Genomic DNA, 19,824 nt, shown 5'->3' with positions numbered 1-19,824 from the left:
TTTGGGGGTTGTGGGTATTCTCGTCCTAGGTTTACGTAATTTCTAGCTGCAGACTAGTAATTCTACGTCTAGGATTTGTAGCCATTCCAATGTGGGGACTCCATCCTGGCGTTCCATTACTTAATGTATATTTTGTAGGAAGTGGGTTTTATACTCTGTGGAAGAAGGGGAGGTTCTATGACACCTAATGTGACTAGTTAATCTTTATATAAAAATCCATACGCTCATTTAGAAGGTTAACATCACATCTTTTCACAAATAGTTTCATGTTTAAACACATACGTTTCACAATATTTAGATGTAAACCTGACAGCTGGGAAATGTACACTTTAAGAGATACAGTTGTGTGTTTCCTGTCCTTCATGAGATCACCAAATGAAAAGCACTCATCATAACTGTCCCCTAAGTGTCCACGAACATTCCCACATTCTCAAAAGTAGAAACATTTATTTAATTACTCAAACTTTTGATGGCCAAGGGTCTCTCTGTGTTCCAAAGTTTACATTCCAATCTCGAACACTACAGAGCATAGGGGCAGAGTATTTTATGACCGACCATAAAACAGTTGACTTCCCAGTCTGTGAGAGAGAGCACGCTGTAGAGCGGACCCCCCTGTAACCTGATCCCTCAGATCGTCACAGGAGAGTTATGACAAGTCCTTCATGCTGAACAATGACTTCAAATTGTTAATAAAAACAATGCACTTAGCGTTTGACATGAGAGCGCTAACTGTTTTAGTTCAATGAGAGTGGGTAAGATGCTAAGCTATTGGCTCAGTTGATAAACTAAAGGGAAATGTTAACGGAGTTACAAAATCAATTGTGATGTACTAGAAGGCAGCAGGCCATGTTTCAAAGGGTCTCCTGCAGGAACTGTCATCCATTTAGCAGAACTACGAAAACAAAACAACAATATCAATGACTGGCCGTGTGAGCTATGTCAAGAATCAGAAACAAGTAGAACAATGGATGAATCAAGGCTAATTGTTTTAAGTGAGTCAGTCTTGTAGGAAAAGGAAAAAACATCATGCACCCACTTCCACATAGGTGCATATACACAAACCGACACACGCACATGACAGGAATGGCCCTTTGTGCTGCTATTTGGAAGAATGTTATTTCCTTCAACATTGACAGCAACACACTATTGAAAAGGCTCAAAGTAACACCATGCAAAATAGGTGACAAATAACCATAGTCAAAAATGTGGACTCTCCAAAATGTGACTAACTTGTTCTGTCTAAATGGTTTTCTGTGTGTTAACTGCTACTACACTCTGACCTAAAAACATTTAGAAATGTACTTAACACTGACTGAGTGTTGCCCATTACTGGTTTAAAATTACTACACTACAACATAGTGTTGTCACGATACCAGTATCATGAAACAAGAAGCAGACTGAACTCCATAGTCCTTTAACAACCTGTTTTAGGTCACCAATTGTGTGCCTAGTTTAGAAATAAATACGTGCCTCTGGATGACAACTCTTTTCCCTGGGAAATTGAGTCCACTTCATGTGTTGCTTACTTGCCATGAAACTTGTGACATCACTATAACATTACACTTGTCACTTTCGTAAAGCACTGGGAATTGTTGATGCTTACATATTATCCAACACTAAATCATATTAATTGAGGTAAAGGTTTTGATGTAGAATCTGCAAAGTGAGGCAAATCGCTATTTTCAATGCGAGTGAGAGGAAGACATTATCCCTGAGGCTCAACTTTGCGGCTTTTGCGTGCATACCCACACACGTCCACTATCGCATGTGCACACACAGCTGGACAGCAAACTCAACCAGCTGTAGGCCCCATACAATAGGGTAGATTTGTGGACTCAAGTCACAAAATTGATGACTCGGGACTCGACTTTGACTTGAGACTGATGACTTGAAATTATCTGGCCATGTTTTGTCACTCATTTTGTGGCAGTCGCTAGTGAAATGCAAATTATTGTTTCATGTATAAATGGTATGGATATAGCAATTTGGTCTCCCAAGGGGAGGCTTTGCAGTCTTGCTCTCTACCGGTGTCTGTTCAGATTGTATCAGGCTTAACCTGTCCTGAGGCTATTTCTTTTGGGCTATTGCCCATGTATATTTTTTTTGTATGATATAGCACTTTCCCATCAACCTATCTTGCCTTCTGCTGATTTCATATCCTTATAACTGCTACAAGGTCCCCATTTTACAATTACATGATCAAAATGTGTTGTAGACAAAATAATGAAAAAGGATGTACCAGCTAGTCTATTGCATGTGATATTTGTTGGTGTTTGTTCTTAATAACTCACCTGTTGAAGTAAACAGTGAATCATTCTCACCTTTTGAGCTCAGTAATGAGCAGAACAGTGCAGGGGATACCCAGAGTCATCAGAGACACCGAGTTGATGACGGGCTTAACGAAGGCCAAACCAGTGGTGATCCCGGACAAGATGCCGATGACCACTTTGAACCTTGACCTGGAAGGTAAAGATACCTATATGACCACAGAGCAAAACATACTGGCAAAGCTGCATCTGCTTTATTTAGAATGTGATGAGCACTGGGAAGAGTGCGACATGGGAGTATAGTGCACAAACAGAAAAACAGTATAAAATAACAAAAACAGCTGTATATTGAGGTTTCAATAAAGCCCAGACCAGGCTGGATTTCAGAGATGTGATGGCTTTGGTTACAAAAAGGACAAACAGTGCCTTCAGAAAGTACTCACACTCCTTGACCTTTTCCACATTTTGTTGCGTTACAGCCTGAATTTAAAATGGATAAAATTCAGATGGTCACTGGCCTACACACACCCCATAATGTCAAAGTGGAATTATGCTATTAGAATTTGTTATAAATTAATTACAACTAAAAAGCTGAAATGTCATTAGTCAAGTATTCAACATCAGTGAATTTCAAACGCAGTTTCAACCACAAGGTCCAGAGAGGTTTTTCAATGCGTCGCAAAGAAGGGCACCTTTTATTTGCATTCATTTAACCCTTATTTTACCAGGTAAGTTGACTGAGAACACATTCTCATTTACAGCAATGATAGGGGGAAAGATTACAAGGGAGAGGAAGGGGGGATGAATGAGCCAATTGGAAGCTGGGAACGATTAGGTGGCCATGGTGGTATTGGGAATTTAGACAGGCCACCGAGGTTAACACCCCTAAGTGTTTTTCTTTTTCTAGACCAGAGGAAAGAGTGCCTCCTACTGGCCCTCCAACACCACTTCCAGCAACATCTAGTCTGCCACCCAGAGACAGACCAGGACCAACCCTGCTTAGCTTCAGATAAAAGTGGGATGCAGGGTGGTATGCTTCTGGCACCTATTGGTAGATGGGTAAAAATAATACATTTTTGAATATTGACTATCCTTTTGAGCATGGTGAAGTTACTAATTTCACTTTGGATTGTGTATCAATACACCCAGTCACTAAAGATACAGGCGTCCTTCCTAACTCAGTTGCCAGAGAGGAAGGAACGCACTCAGTGATTTCACCATGAGGCCAATGGTGTTGTTAAAACAGTTAAAACGTTTAATGGCTGTGATAGGAGAAAACTGAGGACTGATCCACAACATTATATAGTTTACATTTTTTATTTATAGAGTACCAGTAAAAAGTTGACACACCTACTGATTTTAGGGTGTTTATTTTCACTATTTTCTACATTGTAGAATAATAGTGAAGACATCAAATTATGAAATAAATCATATGGAATCATGTAGTAACCAAAAGTGTTAACTTTAAAAAAAAATTAGACTCTTTAAAGTAGCCACCATTTATTTGCCTTGATGACAGCTTTGCACTCTTGTCATTCAGTAAACCAGCTTCATGAGGAATGCTTTTCCAACAGTCTTGAAGGAGTTCCCACATACGCTGAGCACTTGTTGGCTGCTCAACCCAATTGGGTCAGGTGATTGTGGAGGCCAGGTCATCTGATGCAGCACTCAATCAATCACTCTCCTTCTTGGTCAAATAGTCCTTACACAGTCTGGAGGTGTGTTTTGTGTCATTGTCCTGTTGTAAAACAAATGATAGTCCCACTAAGCGCAAACCAGATGGGATGGCATATTGCTGCAGGATTCTGTGGTAGCAATGCTGGTTAAGTGTGCCTTGAATTCTAAATAAATCACAGACAGTGTCATCACCAAAGCACCCCCCACACCTTCTCCTCCATGCTTCACGGTGGGAACTACACATGCGGAGATCATCTGTTTATCTATTCTCTGTCTCACAAAGACATGGCGGTTGGAACCAAAAATCTCAAATTTGGACTCAGACCAAATGACAGATTTCCACCGGTCATGTCCATTGCTCGTGTTTCTTAGCACAAGCAAGTCTCTTCTTATTATTTGTGTCCTTTAGCAGTGGTTTCTATGCAGCAATTTGACCATGAAGGCCTGATTCACAGAGTCTCCTCTAAACAGTTGATGTTGAGATGTGTCTGTTACTTGAACTCGGTGAAGCATTTATTTGGCTGCAATCTGAGGTGCAGTTAACTCTAATGAACTTATCCTCTGCAGCAGAGACAACTCTGGGTGGTGGTCCTCATGAGAGCCAGTTTCATCATAGCGCTAGATGGTTTTTACGACTGCACTTGAAGAAACGTTCAAAGTTCTTGAAATGTTCCAGATTATGACATGAAGGTCAGTCGAAGTAATGGACTTTTGTTTCTCTTCACTTATTTGAGCTGTTCTTTCCATAATATGGTATTTTACCAAATAAGGCTATATTCTGTATACCCCCCTACCTTGTCACAACACAACTGATTGACTCAAACTCATGAAGGAAAGAAATTCCACAAATTAACTTTTCACAAGACACACCTGTTAATTGAAATGCTCTCCAGGTGATTACCTCATGAAGCTGGTTGAGAGAATGCCAAGACTTTGCAATGCTGTCATAAGGGCAAATGGTGGCTACTTTGAAGAATCTCAAATATATTTTGATTTGTTTAAGACGTTTTTGGTTACTACATGATCCCATATGTGTTATTTCATAGTTTTGATGTCTTCACTATTATTCTACAATAATAGTGAAAAACCATGGAATGAGTCAGTGTCCGAACTTTTGACTGGTACTGTATGTGTGAAACTTGTTTTGATTTAGAATTTACCATTATTATGCACCGGTCTCAAAACATGCTCTTAAATAGCAAATGGAGGACGCTTTTACTGTTGTTTGTTTTCATGCCAGCCAGGTAGGCTATACTCCTGTTGAAAAGTGAAGCAATGTGCTTAATATTAGGAAAGTTGAGAAATAAATAAATAAATATAGTAGGCCTAGCCTATAGAAAGTTGATGGGATTCTCCTCTTTTTAGAGGCCATCACTGATTTCTCATGCAATTGCATAGCCTGCGCAATATGAGCTAATGGGGATCTCAAATTATTTGATTTGATTTTCGATCACATTTGCATTGATGTCAGAGTGATTAGAGGGACAGAGTGCTGAGTACCAGGTAGTTTGCAAGTTTGGTAGGCTACTAATCACCATCAGCAGCATCAGAGCTTGGAGAAGCCTAATTATAGTGAATAAAGGGTCACGTGGAATTTGACTGGCGTCATGATGCGTGACCGCCGGTGTTGCAGTAATACAGTCATCCAACAAAATGTGGAATAAGGCAAGGGGTATCAATACTTTCTGAAGGCACTGTAGCCCTAGAGAAGTTCTCACTTTGGGAACTCTGTGCCTTCTTCCTGAAGGGAGCAGCTGCGACATTGTGAATAGAGGATGTCCTCAGAGCCCTTATTGATTGTGGAGATGAGTGAGGGTGAGTTGTTTAGCGCCAGTAATTCAACTGGAGATGTAAATGCAACATGTCACGTGAGACATCAACTTCAATAAATGTTTTTATTTACAATGATTCCCTACATCCTATTTGTGATCGTATTATTTTGTGCCACTAACGATCCAGGTAAGACTAAGGAAAGTCCTTAGAGACAATAGGACTGTCGTCTCAAGGACCCATAATGACAAAACTAATAGATGTTAGCTGAAATAACTATGTAGAGTACACATGGATGACAGCCACCAGAGGTGTCCATAATGCCTTTAATGACAATGGAAAGGGGTATAGGGACATGTGATGCAGCTTTGACTGGTGTCAGCTATCTCAGACAGGACTATTATTAAACATGGTCATATCAATGGCCACATGACAAAGAGTAGCCAACAGCAAACTTAACGAAACACCAAGAGTGGAAAAAGCTCATGGTAAAATAAACATTATGAAACTGAAATCAAATCAAATTTTATTGGTCACATACACATGATTTTAATGTGAGCGTAGCGAAATGATTGTGCTTCTAGTTCCGACAATGCTGTAATAACCAACGAGTAATCTAACCTAACAATTCCAAAACTACTACCTTATACACACACAAGTGTAAAGGGATAAAGAATATGTACATAAAGATATGAATGAGTGATGGTACAGAACGGCATAGGCAAGATGCAGTAGATGGTATCGAGTACAGTATATACTTATGAGATGAGTAATGTAGGGCATGTAAACATTATATTAAGTAGCATTGTTTAAAGTGGCTAGTGATACATTTTTACATCAATTTCCATTATTAAAGTGGCTGGCGTTGAGTCAGTGTGTTGGCAGCAGCCACTCGATGTTAGTGGTGGCTGTTTAACAGTCTGATGGCCTTGAGATTGAAAAACAGCTTCACATCGCATCCCCGAGGGAAACGGTGGATGTTGTCCTTGATGATCTTTATGGCCTTCCTGTGACATTGGGTGGTGTAGGTGTCCTGGAGGGCAGGTAGGTTGCCCTCGGGGATGCGATGTGCAGACCTCACTACCCTCTGGAGAGCCTTACGGTTGTGGGCGGAGCAGTTGCCGTACCAGGCGGTGATACAGCCCGACAGGATGCTCTCGATTGTGCATCTGTAGATGTTTGTGAGTGCTTTTGTTGACAAGCCAAATTTCTTCAGCCTCCTGAGGTTGAAGAGGCGCTGCTGCGCCTTCTTCACGACGCTGTCTGTGTGGGTGGACCAATTCAGTTTGTCCGTGATGTGTACGCCAAGAAACTTAAAACTTACTACCCTCTCCACTACTGTCCCGTCAATGTGGATAAGGGGGTGCTCCCTCTGCTGTTTCCTAAAGTCCACAATCATCTCCTTTGTTTTGTTGAGTGTGAGGTTATTTTCCTGACACCACACTCAGAGGGCCCTCACCTCCTCCCTGTAGGCTGTCTCGTCGTTGTTGGTAATCAAGCCTACCACTGTCATGTCGTCCGCAAACTTGATGATTGAGTTGGAGGCGTGCATGGCCACGCAGTTGTGGGTGAACAGGGAGTACAGGAGAAGGTTAACACGTTTAAAATGTTTTACTCACGTCGGCTGCAGTGAAGGAGAGTCCGCCGGTTTGGGTAGCGGGCCGCGTCAGTGGCACTGTATTGTCCTCAAAGCGGGCAAAAAAGTTATTTAGTCTGTCTGGGATCAAGACATCCTGGTCCGCGACGGGGCTGGTTTTCTTTTTGTAATCCGTGATTGACTGTAGACCCTGCCACATACCTCGTGTCTGAGCCGTTGAATTGCGACTCTACTTTGTCGCTATACTGACGCTTAGCTTGTTTGATTGCCTTGGAGGGAATAGCTACACTGTTTGTATTTGGTCATGTTTCCGGTCACCTTGCCCTGGTTAAAAGCAGTGGTTCGCGCTTTCAGTTTCACGCGAATGCTGCCATCAATCCAGTTTCTGGTTTGGAGTTGTTTTAATCATTACTATGGGTACGACATCGTCAATGCACTTTCTAATGAACTCGCTCAGCGAATCTGCATATTCATCAATGTTGTTGTTTGACGCAATGCGGAACATATCCCAATCCACGTGATCGAAGCGGTCTTGAAGCGTGGAATCAGATTGGTCGGACCAGCATTGAACAGACCTGAGCGTGGGAGCTTCTTGTTTTAGTTTCTGTCTATAGGCTGGAAGCAACAAAATGGAGTCGTGGTCAGCTTTTCCGAAAGGAGTGCGGGGGAGGGCCTTATATGCGTCGCGGAAGTTAGAATAGCAATGATCCATGGTTTTACCAGCCCTGGTAGCACAATCGATATGCTGATACAGTTTAGGGAGTCTTGTTAAAATCCCCAGCTACAATGAACGCAGCCTCAGGATGTGGTTTCCAGTTTACATAGAGTCAAATAAAGTTTGTTCAGGGCCATCGATATGTCTGCTTGGGGGGGAATATATACGAAGAGAATTCCCTTGGTAGATAATGCGGTCGACATTTGATTGTGAGGAATTCTAAGTCAGGTGAACAGAAGGAGGAGTAATGTTCTTATGATCACACCATGTCTCGTTAATCATAAGGCATACCCCCCACCCCTATTCTTACCAGAAAGATGGTTGTTTCTGTCGGCGCGATGCGTGAAGAAACCAGCTGGCTGCACCGACTCCGTTAGAGTCTCTCGAGTGAGCCATGTTGCCGTGAAGCAAAGAACATTACAGTCTCTGATGTCTCTCTGGAATGCTACCCTTGCTCGGATTTCATCAACCTTGTTGTCAAGAGACTTGACATTGGCGAGTAGTATGCTAGGGAGCGGTGTGCGATGTGCCCGTCTACGGAGCCTGAAGAAGATCGCTTCGTTTGCCTCTTTTATGACGTCGTTGTTTTGGGTCGTCGGCTGGGATTCCTGGGTGGAAGGCAGAACACAGGATCCGCTTCGAGAAAGTCATATTCCTGGTCGTAAATGATGGTGAGTTGACGTTGCTCTTATATTCAGTAGTTCCTCCCGACTGTATGTAATGAAACCTAAGATTACCTGGGGTACCAATGTAAGAAATAACACGAAAAAAAAAAAAAAAATACTGCATAGTTTCCTAGGAACGCGAAGCGACTATCTGTCGGCACCGGAAGTATAAGTGTTTCTTTCATCCGGAAGGTTGCTTTTTTTTGTTGTTGATTTTTTTGGAGGGTGGATCAGCTTAATATTGCGGAAATAAAGTTGCTTACTCAAAAGAGAACAAATTAAAACTTAGAAATGTAATATTTTACATTATTGACCAGCTGGTCAGTGTTTTCACTGACATGTTTATTTGATTTAACTAGGCAAGCCAGTTAAGAACTAATTCTTAATTACAATGATAGCCTACCCCAGCCAAACCAGGACAACACTGTGCACCGCCCTATGGGACTCCCAATCACAGCCAGATGAGATTCAGCCTGGATTCGAACCAGGGACTGTAGTGACGCCTCTTACACTGTGGTGTGTGCCTTAGACTACTGCATCACTTAGGTTGAAAATAGGGCTCCCATCTCTGACCCAGTCTAATACCAGCTTGTGTCAAGCCAACCTACTAGTCCTCGTGCCCAAGAACGCCAAGGTAACCTACCTAAATTACTATCGCCCCGTAGCACTAAAATCTATAGCCATGAAATGCTTTAAAAAGGCTGGTCATGGCTCACATCAACACCATTTGGAGGTGGCGGGTCCGTCATAATCTGGGGCGGTGTGTCACAGCATCATCGGACTGAGCAGCTCCAAACCATGATGCTCCCTTCACCATACTTCACAGTTGGGATGAGGTTGATGAAGGTGTCCTGTGCCTTTTTCTCTACACATAGTGTTGTGTTCCTTCCAAACAGCTCAACTTTAGTTTCATCTGTCCACAGAATATTTTGCCAGTAGCGCTGTGGAACATCCAGATGCTCTTTTGCGAACTTCAGACGTGCAGCAATGTTTTTTTTGGACAGCAGTGGCTTCTTCCGTGGTGTACTCCCATGAACAAGATTCGTGTTCAATGTTTTACGTATCGTGGACTCGTCAACAGAGATGTTAGCATGCTCCAGAGATTTATTTAAGTCTTTAACTGACACTAAGATTCTTCTTAACCTCATTGAGCATTATGCGCTGTGGTCTTGCAGTCATCTTTGCAGGACGGCCACTCATAGGGAGAGTAACACTGCTAAACTTTCTCCATTTATAGACAATCAAGGCTTTTAGAGATACTTTTGTAACCCTTTCCAGCTTTATGCAAGTCGACAACTAATCTTGGGTCTTCTGAGAACTCTTTTGTTTGAGGCATGGTTCACATCAGGCAATGCATCTTGTGAATAGCAAACTCACATTTTGTGAGTGTTTTTATAGGACAGGGCAGCTCTAACCAACTTCTCCAATCTCACCTCAATGACTACACTCCAGGTTAGCTGACTCCAATTAGCTTTTGGAGAAGTCATTAGCCTTGGGGTTCACATACTTTTTCAAACCTACACTGCAAATGTTTAAATTATGTAAATGTAAATCTTTACAAATATAAAGATATCATTTTATGACTAATTTATGCAGAAATCCAGATAATTTCAAAAGGACACAAGTGTATGCATGTATGTATGGTACGCAATGTATGTTTAACGTACGTACGTATGTATCACTGTTTAGCATATCAGCATATCACGGTTTACGAAGCATGTGACAAATAACATTTTATTTGATATCATGTAGTTTAATGGAACAGAAACCAACCAGTCCCCAAAAAGGCTAGAGTCTGCACAGACCCTTCATATCTGCAAACATCGAAGCGCAATGGCCAAGGTGAAGGGCGTGAATTTAGCAGTGAGACAAGGTAAACTGTTGACTCACCTGTCATTCCTGAACATCTTGGGCAGATATCTCTTGGGGAACCACATGCCGATGGCACACATGAGCACCCACAGGATGGACAACTCATCCAGCATCTGACCCAGGAAACTGAGGGTGGCATGGAAGTATGTGGAGCCAATACCTGAGGCAAGGGAGACACACACCAGAGTTACATACTATACAAAACCAACACTGTGCCTTTTAATAGGCATAATAAGACAACATCTGATCATTTGTGGGGCTATTGACAACAGGTGTTACTGGTAGTCCACAGGTGGTGTGTTATTTGGACTATGAATGAAATTGCTGTAACTCTGGTCAAAAGCAGTGACTCCGGAATAGGGTACCATTTCAGATGCACAGGATTTGCAGGCACACAGAGCTCCTCAACTCCCCCAGACTAATTTTATTCACTTTTATATTATTACTTTGTGATCATTTTCCAAAAATGTTCCCTTATCAAATTGTGGTCTTGGTTCTTTCAAAACAAGGAAATATCACCCTCTTGCAGAAATCAAATTTATCTGATTAGCGGCAGGATGTTTTGAAACACAATTTCACACATCCTCTCAGAAGTCAATTGAAAACAGAGGGAGAGTTCACCTGAAACACAATTATCTCCCTACAGACATCAACCCCTAGCCCTTCCCCCCACCTAAACTCTAACCTGCCCAGATCCGACAGAACCATACAGGTGTGAACAATGTGGCAAAATCTCTCTTTTGTCCATGGGAAGGCAAGGTGGGGCCATCTCAGAGGACGGCTGCGGCGGAAACGTGTTCTTAGGCTACAGTGGAATAAATTAATAACTAAAGATTATTTATGTTGTGGTGTCTAATCTCTTTCACCAAGGTGGAGCCATTGCCACACTGCTTGACTTATCCAGTCCCTTCAGAACTGCATGCAGTGAACAGAGGATGTGTTTCTCAATTCTGGTCCTGGGGACTAAAAAGGGGGCACATTTTTGTTTTTGCCCTTCAGGTCAACAGGACCAGAATTGGGAAACATCCTCTTAGTGTTCACTGCATCCAGACACTCTGGGTAGGGCCTAGCTAGACAGAGGAAGGAGCCAGGAGACCAGGCATACAACTCTAGATTAGATTCCAGCTCTGTGTTCCAACTCAGGTCAGAGGTGAACTCAGCTCTAGAAACTGTAAGAAGAGGCAGAAGTTATGCGAATTGTGGCCACAGTGCGTGCAGCTGCTGTCCCACTAGGCATGTAATGCAGTATGCTATTAACTCTGGAATCTATTTTACGGTCTTTATAGTCATCCATTTTAGACTGCAGACTTGCAGTTGAATATGTTGTTTGGGATTGTGGGTGATGCTGTAAATTTAGGCAACCCCACAGCCTGTACAATAATCTGCAGTGTAGGCTTCGCAGAGACCTAACAAAATAGAAATGGCAGCTGTAGAAATAACTATTCCAGTCCCCTTTGACTTCACAAACACGGCAGAATGGCCAAGATTCGAGAGGTTGTCTTGGCATCGGGGCTGAATGCAAAACCAGAGGAATATCAGTTGAACTTAAACTATTCACACCCTTTCACTTTCTCCACATTTTGTTGTGTTACAGCCTGAAAATTGATTAAAATTTAGATTTTGTTTCACTGGCCTACACACAATACCCCATAACGTGAAAGTGGAATGATGTTTAGACATTTTTACAAATAAATAAATTAAAAGCTGAAACGTCAAGTCAAAAATTATTCAACACCTTTGTTATGGCAAGCCTAAATAAGCTGAGGAGCAAACATTTGCTTAATAAGTTGCATGGCCTGTGTGCAATAATAGTGCTTGACATGCTTTTTGAATGCCTACCTACCTGTACCCCACACATACAGATAATATTAAGGTCTCTCAGTTGAGCAGTGAACTTCAAAACACAGATTCAACAAAAGAACAGGGAGATTTCCAATGCCTTGCAAAGAAGGGAACCCATTGGTATATGGGTCAAATAAATATATAACACACACACACACACACACACTTGAAGTCGGAAGTTTACATAAACTTAGTTAGGAGTAATTAAAACAAGTTTTTCAACCACTCCACAAACTTCTTGTTAACAGGGGGGCAGTATTTAGTAGCTTGGATGAAAAAGGTGCCCAGAGTAAACTGCCTCCTACTCAGGCAGGATATGCATATTATTAGTAGATTTATTTGGATAGAAAACACTCTGAAGTTTCTAAAACTGTTTGAATGATGTCTGTGAGTATAACATAACTCATATGGCAGGCAAAAACCTGAGAAACAATCCAACCAGGAAGTGGGAAATCTGAGGTTTGTAGGTTTAAGTCTTTGCCAATCCAATATACAGTGTAGAATGTGGTCTGATTGCACTTCCTAAGGCTTCCACTAGATATCAGTCTTTAGAACCTTGTTTCAGGCTTCAACTGTGAAGAGGGAGCGAATAAGAGCTGTTTGACTAAGGGGTCTGACAGAATGCCATGAGCTAAATCACGCACGTGGCTGTGAGAGCGAGCTGCATTCCCTTTCATTTCTAAAGACAAAGGAATTGTCCGGTTGGAATATTATTGAAGATTTATGATTAAAAACACCATAAAGATTGATTCTATCCATCGTTTGGCATGTTTCTGCGAACTGTAATGGAACGGTTTGCCTTTGTCTGGAACTAGTTCTCGCACCTTGTGAATTTGGATTTGTGAACTAAACGCACAAACAAAAAGGAGGTATTTGGACATAAATTGACTTTATTGAACAAAACAAACATTTATTGTGGAACTGGGATTCCATTCTGATGAAGTGAAGATCAAAAGGTAAATGAATACTTAATGCTATTTCTGACTTCTGTTGACTCCTCAACATGGTGGGTATTTGTATGGCTTGTTTGGAGCGCTGTACTCCAATTATTCCATGGTGTGCTTTCGCTGTAAAGCTTTTTTGAAATCGGTTGCATTAAGGAAAAGTATATCTTTAAGAAAGAAATTCCACTAGGCACACCTGTTAATTTAAATGCATTCCAGGTGACTACCTCATAAAGCTGGTTGAGAGAATGCCAAGAGTGTTCAAAGCTGTCATCAAGGCAAAGGGTGGCTATTTGAAGAATCTCAAATATAAAATATATTTTGATTTGTTTAACTTCATTAGGGTAGGGGGCACTATTATCATTTCTGGATGAAAAGCGTGCCCAAAGTAAACAGCCTGCTACTCAGGCACAGAAGCTAGGATATGCATATAATTGATAGATTTGGATAGAAAACACAAATGAAGTTTCCAAACTGTTAAAATAATGTCTGAGTATAATAGAACTGATATGGCAGGAGAAAACCTGGGAAAAAATCCATCCAGGAAGTGGGATTTTTGTTGTTGTTGTAGTTCTCTATTAAATGCCATTACAGTATGCATTGACTTAGGACTCAAATTGCACTTCCCATGGCTTCCACTAGATGTCAACAGTCTTTAGAAATTGTTTCAGGCTTGTATTCTGAAAATTGAGGGAGTAAGACCACTCTGAATGAGTGGACCATTCAGTGTCCCAGAGGTTTTTCATGCGCGCAACCGAGAGCACGCCTTTCTTGTTTTTCTTTTATATTGACGAAGCTTTTGTCCGGTTGAAATATTATTTATTATCATGACTAAAAACAACCTGAGGATTGATTATAAACATTGTTTGACTTGTCTCTACGAACTTTACTGATACTTTTCGGATTTTGTGTCAGTCTGTTGTGACTGCCTGTGGAGCCTGTGGATTACTGAACAAAGCGCACAAACAAAACGGAGGTTTTTGGATACAATGAGGGACTTTATCGAACAAAACGATCATGAGTAAATGGGAGTCTTATGATCTTCACATGGTTGCACTCACCAAAGGTAAGTGATTAATTGTATCACTATTTCTGACTTGTGTAACTCCTCTACTTGGCTGGTAACTGTTTGTAATGATTTGTCTGCTGGGCGCTGTTCTCAGATAATCGCATGGTATGCTTTCGCCGTAAAGCCTTTAAGAAATCTGACAGTGGTTTGATTAACAAGAAGTTCATCTTTAAACCGATGTATAACACTTGTATGTTTTATGAATTTTTATAATGACTATTTTTGTTTTTGAATTTGGTGCTCTGCAATTTCACTGGATGTTGGCCAAAAACCACACCCCTAGAGAGGTTAACACTTTGTTGGTTACTACATGATTCCACATGTGTTATTTCATAGTTTTGATGTCTCCACTATTATTCTACAATGTAGAAAATGGTAAAAACAAAGAAAAACCTTTGAATGAGAAGGTGTTCTAAAACTTTTGACCGGTAGTGTAGACGCGCGCACACACACACACTTAAAAGTTTGGGGTCACTTAGAAATGTCCACGGTTTTTGAAAAACAATTTTTTTTGTACATTAAAATATCAAACTCAGCAGAAATACAGTGTCGACATTCTTCCATATGTTTGGAGAGTCTCCCACATGCCTTTTGACGAACACCAAACGTGTTTGCTTATTTTTTTCTTTAACCTCTAGGGTATGTGGGACGGTAGCGTCTCACCTCGTTAACAGCCAATGAAACTGCAGGGCGCCAAATTCAAAACAGAAATCCCATAATTACAATTCCTCAAACATATATGTAATTTACACCATTTTAAAGATGCACTTGTTGTAAATCCAGCCACAAGTGTGCAATTTCATAAAGGCTTTACGACGAAAGCAAACCAAACGATTATGTTTGGTCATAGCCAAGTCACAGAAAAACACAGCCATTTTTCCAGCCAAAGAGAGGAGTCACAAAAAGCAGAAATAGAGAAAATTAATCACTAACCTTTGATGATCATCAGATGACATTCATAGGACTTCATGTTACACAACACATGTATGTTTTGTTCGGTAAAGTTCATATTTATATCCAAAAATCTGAGTGTACATTGGAGCGTTACGTTCACTTGTTCCAAAAACATCCAGTGATTTTGCATAGCCACATCAATTTACAGAAATAGTCATCATAAATGTTGATGAAAATACAAGTGTTATACATGGAATTTTAGATCCACTTCTCCTTAATGCAACCTCTGTGTCAGATTTTTTTTTTTTTTAACTTTATTATAGTTTTTAACTTTAACTTTTAAGGAAAAAGCACACCATGCAATAATCTGAGTACGGCGCTCAGACGACAAATCAACCCAAAGAGATATCTGCCATGTTGGAGTCAACAGCAGTCAGAAATAGCATTATAAATATTCACTTACCATTGATGAACTTCATCAGAATGCACTCCCATGAATCCCAGTTCCCAGTTCCACAATAGATGTTTGTTTTGTTCGATAATGTCTATAATTTATGTCCAAATTCCTCCTTGTTGTTCGCACGTTCAGTACACAAATCTAAACAGCGGAAAGTCAGGACGAAAAGTCCAAAAAGTTCCATTACAGTCCGTAGAAACATGTCAAACGATGTATAGAATCAATCTTTAGGATGTTTTAACAAACATCTTCAATAATGTTCCAACCGGAGAATTCCTTTGTCTGTAGAAAAGCAATGGAAAGCGAGGTAACTTTCACATGAACGCGCGTCACGAGCCGTGGCTCTCTGCCAGACACCTGACTCATTCCCCTCTCATTCGGCTCCACTTCACAGTAGAAGCATCAAACAATGTTCTAACGACCGTTGACATCTAGTGGATGTGCAACATGACCCCATTTCCACTGTATCTTGTATAAGAGTTGAAAACCTACAAACCTCAGATTTCCCACTTCCTGGTTGGATTTTCTACCCAGGTTTTTGCCTGACATATGAGTTATGTTATACTCACAGACATCATTCAAACAGTTTTAGAAACCTCAGTGTTTTCTATCCACATCTACTAATAATATGCATATCTTAACTTCTGGGGATGAGTAGCAGGCAGTTGAATTTGGGCATGCATTTCATCCGGACGTGAAAAATACCGCCCCCTGTCACCAAGAAGTTAACGACAAAGCAAAAACCGGTTCAGAAACTTTTGAAAATAAAAAACAGAAATACCTTATTACATAAGTATTCAGACCCTTTGCGACAAGACTCAAAATTGAGCTCAACTGCATCCTGTTTCTATTGATCATCCTTACAACTTGATTGAGTCAACCTGTGGTAAATTCAATTGATTGGACAAGATTTGGAAAGGCCCACACCTGTCTACATAATATCCCACAGATGACAGTGCATGTCAGAGCAAAAACCAAGCCACGAGGTTGAAGGAATTGTCCGTAGAGCTCGGAGACAGGATTGTGTCGAGGCACAGATCTGGAGAAGGGTACCAAATAAATTATCAGCATTGAAGGTCTCCAAGAAAACAGTGGCCTCCATCATTCTTAAATGGAAGAAGTTGCTTCCCGAGTGGTGCAGTGGTTCAAGGCAGTGCTAGCTGTGCCACTAGAGATCCTGGTTCGAGTCCAGGCTCTGTCATAGCCGGCCGCGACCGGAGGACCTATGGGGCGGCACAATTGCCCTATAATTGCCAGTCATCCGGGTTAGGGGAGGGTTTGGCCGGCAGGGATGTTCTTGTCCCATCTCGCTCTAGCGACTCCTGTGGCGGGCCGGGCGCAATGCACGCTGACATGGTCGCCAGGTGTACGGTATTTCCTCCGACACATTGGTGCGGCTGGCTACCGGGTTAAGCGGCCGTTGTGTCAAGAAGCATTGCGGCTTGGCTGGGTTGTGTTTCGGAGGACGCACAGCTGTCAACCTTCACCTCTCCCGAGTCCGTACGGGAGTTGCAGCGATGAGATAAGACTGTAACTACCAATTGGAGAACATGAAAATTAGGGAGAATAAAGTCTTTTTTTTTTAAGAAAAGAAGAAGTTTGGAACCACCAAGACTCTTCCCAGAGCAGGCCGCCTGGCCAAACTGAGCAATAGGGGGAGAAGGGCATTGGTCAGGGAGGTTTTCAAAAACCCAATGGTCACTCTTGACATCGCTCCAGAGTTCATCTGTAGAGATGGGAAAACCTTCCAGAAGAACAACCATCTCTGCAGCACTCCACCAATCAGGCCTTTATTGTAGAGTGGCCAGACCGAAGCCACACCTCAGTAAGGCACGACAGCACACTTGGAGTTTGCCGAAAGGCACCTAAAGGACTCAGACCATGAGAAACAAGATTTTCTGGTCTGATGAAACCAAGATTGAACTCTTTAGCCTGAATGCCAAGCCCCACATCCTGGAGAAAACCTGGCACCATCCCTATGGTGAAGCATGGTGGTGGCAGCAGCATGCTGTGGAGATGTTTTTCAGTGGCAGAGACTGGGAGACTAGTCAGGATCAAGGGAAAGATGAACAGAGCAAAGTACAGAGAGATTCTTGATGAAAACCTGCTCCAGAGCGCTCAGGACCTCAGAATGGGGTGAAGGTTCACCATCTAAGAGGACAACGGCCCTAAGCACACAGCCAAGACAATGCAGGATTGGCGTCAGGACAAGTCTCTGAATGTCCTTGAGTGGCCCAGCCAGAGCCCGGACTTGAACCCGATCTAAAATAGCAGTGCAGTGACGCTTCCCAACCAACCTGACAGAGCTTGAGGATCTGCAGAGAAGAATGTGATTAAACTCCCCAAATACAGAGGTGAGCCAAGCTGTAGTGCCATACCCAAGAAGACCTGAGGCTGTACTTACGTAAATGTGAAGTTGATTTTTTTTAAACATTTGCTAAATGTTCTGAAAACCTGTTTTTGTTTTGTCATTATGGGATAGTGTGTAAAGTGATGAGAAAAAAACTATTTAATCAATTTTAGAATAAGGGTGTAACGTAACAAAATGTGGAAAAAGTCAAGGGGTCTGAATACTTTCCAAATGCACTAACTGTGATAGCAATGTTTGGTTGGTGTCATCATACACCTAGGCATGGCCATTTTAGTGACATGGCCATCCTTAAGTCTTCCATTAAAGGAAAACGTGTGGGATGTGTTTTATATATTCAGACCCCTTTTCTTCAGACGTAAACCTATAAGTATGAGTGCCCTTAAAATAAGATGACGTTCAGACCACACACACACACGTCAAAGTATATGAAGGAATCATCATGCTTTGTCAAAACAACTTACCAATCACAACCAGTAGAATCCAAATGAGATATATTCCACTGTTGAAATGTGTTGCATACTGGCGGAACAAGCACATTAATATAGGCGGTAAAACAAAAAACAAGATGTTGCTGATCTGAAATGAGGGGGGAAAAAATGAAGGGAATGAAAATGTGAGCAGAATTGTAGCCTAAAAATTACCAAGCATGTGATATGCTTGATATAAATACAATACACACATCTGTTAATTTCACTCTGTATTGCAACAGAACTTCTGAATCTTTAGGAACACGTATACGAATACAAGAGGTAGGCCTACTGAACAATGTGAAAATGTTTCATCTAAATACCAAGATGTCTTCTTGATAGGCAAAAACAAACAACTCAGCATTGATGGTAGCTGACAGCTGTTGAAACAGGAGGTGCCATTGCGCCTGTGTGTTCTTTACCCCTTTCTATGTCCTAAAAATCCAACTGTTGAAAAGTGAGGATGTGTCGACTACCAATCTGGGGTAGTAATATTCAAAAGAAATTACAATACAATAAATAACGGGAAGCAGTGCCATGCAGAAAAGTAAGGATTAGCAAATATTGACACAAAGACACTAAGCAATGGATGTCACAAAACAGATTACATTATTGGCATAAAGATAAATGACTAACCGTGTTATAAAACTCTGCAATGCTAGGGTAAATAAGGTAATTGCCTTCACACCAGTCCACCTCGGAGCTTCCAGCTTGCAGTTGGTCCCAAAACATAGGATTAGTCATGTCTCGACTTGTTCTAGTAATGGATAGGACTCCGCAGTCACTATTGAGATAAAGCAGTCGACTATCAAATCAGCTGTGGACCGCAGGACGATCAATTACCATAATTTGAAACACGTAGCTGTATACAAAATGCATCCAAATTCAAACGCATTTTAAATCACCAGTATATCCCAATGCAAGCTTGTCGTGCAACTCCGCTCTCAACAAAGTGCAAAAGCGCTGTAATTACTGTTCTTGTTCTTCGTCATCTTCTTCTTGGGATTTGGTTGTCGGATCGCATCGAACTTCTAGTTGCATACACCGCCACCTACTGCACTGGTGTGTAATGCCATTCACGGTCTACATACATTACATTATTGGAAATAATAATGCAAAATTGGGAAAAAGGAAAATTACCCTACCACCTATCTCTAACAAAAACACCACTCATTCCACTATTTAACCCTATCTATTCCTACTCCAGACCAACGGTC

At 41.4% G+C, this 19,824-nt stretch overlaps 1 protein-coding gene across 1 annotated transcript in view; it reads right to left on the bottom strand.

Moving 5' to 3' along the window:
- LOC115137213 (alkaline ceramidase 2-like) overlaps positions 1–19,596 on the bottom strand; it is a 31,030-nt gene extending 11,434 nt beyond the window's left edge. The window contains exons 1-4 of the mRNA XM_029673381.2: positions 19,244–19,596; positions 18,602–18,716; positions 10,582–10,723; positions 2,322–2,459 (exon numbers count right to left, since the gene is read on the bottom strand). Coding sequence (XP_029529241.1) covers positions 2,322–2,459; positions 10,582–10,723; positions 18,602–18,716; positions 19,244–19,351 — 503 coding nt within the window. The 5' untranslated portion in view covers positions 19,352–19,596. The remainder of the gene's footprint in view (positions 1–2,321; positions 2,460–10,581; positions 10,724–18,601; positions 18,717–19,243) is intronic.
- Positions 19,597–19,824: the final 228 nt, after the last annotated feature.

Source organism: Oncorhynchus nerka, linkage group LG11, assembly GCF_034236695.1.
Source record: "Oncorhynchus nerka isolate Pitt River linkage group LG11, Oner_Uvic_2.0, whole genome shotgun sequence".
NCBI classification, from domain to species: domain Eukaryota; kingdom Metazoa; phylum Chordata; class Actinopteri; order Salmoniformes; family Salmonidae; genus Oncorhynchus; species Oncorhynchus nerka.
This window is presented reverse-complemented; position numbering and strand designations above follow the sequence as displayed.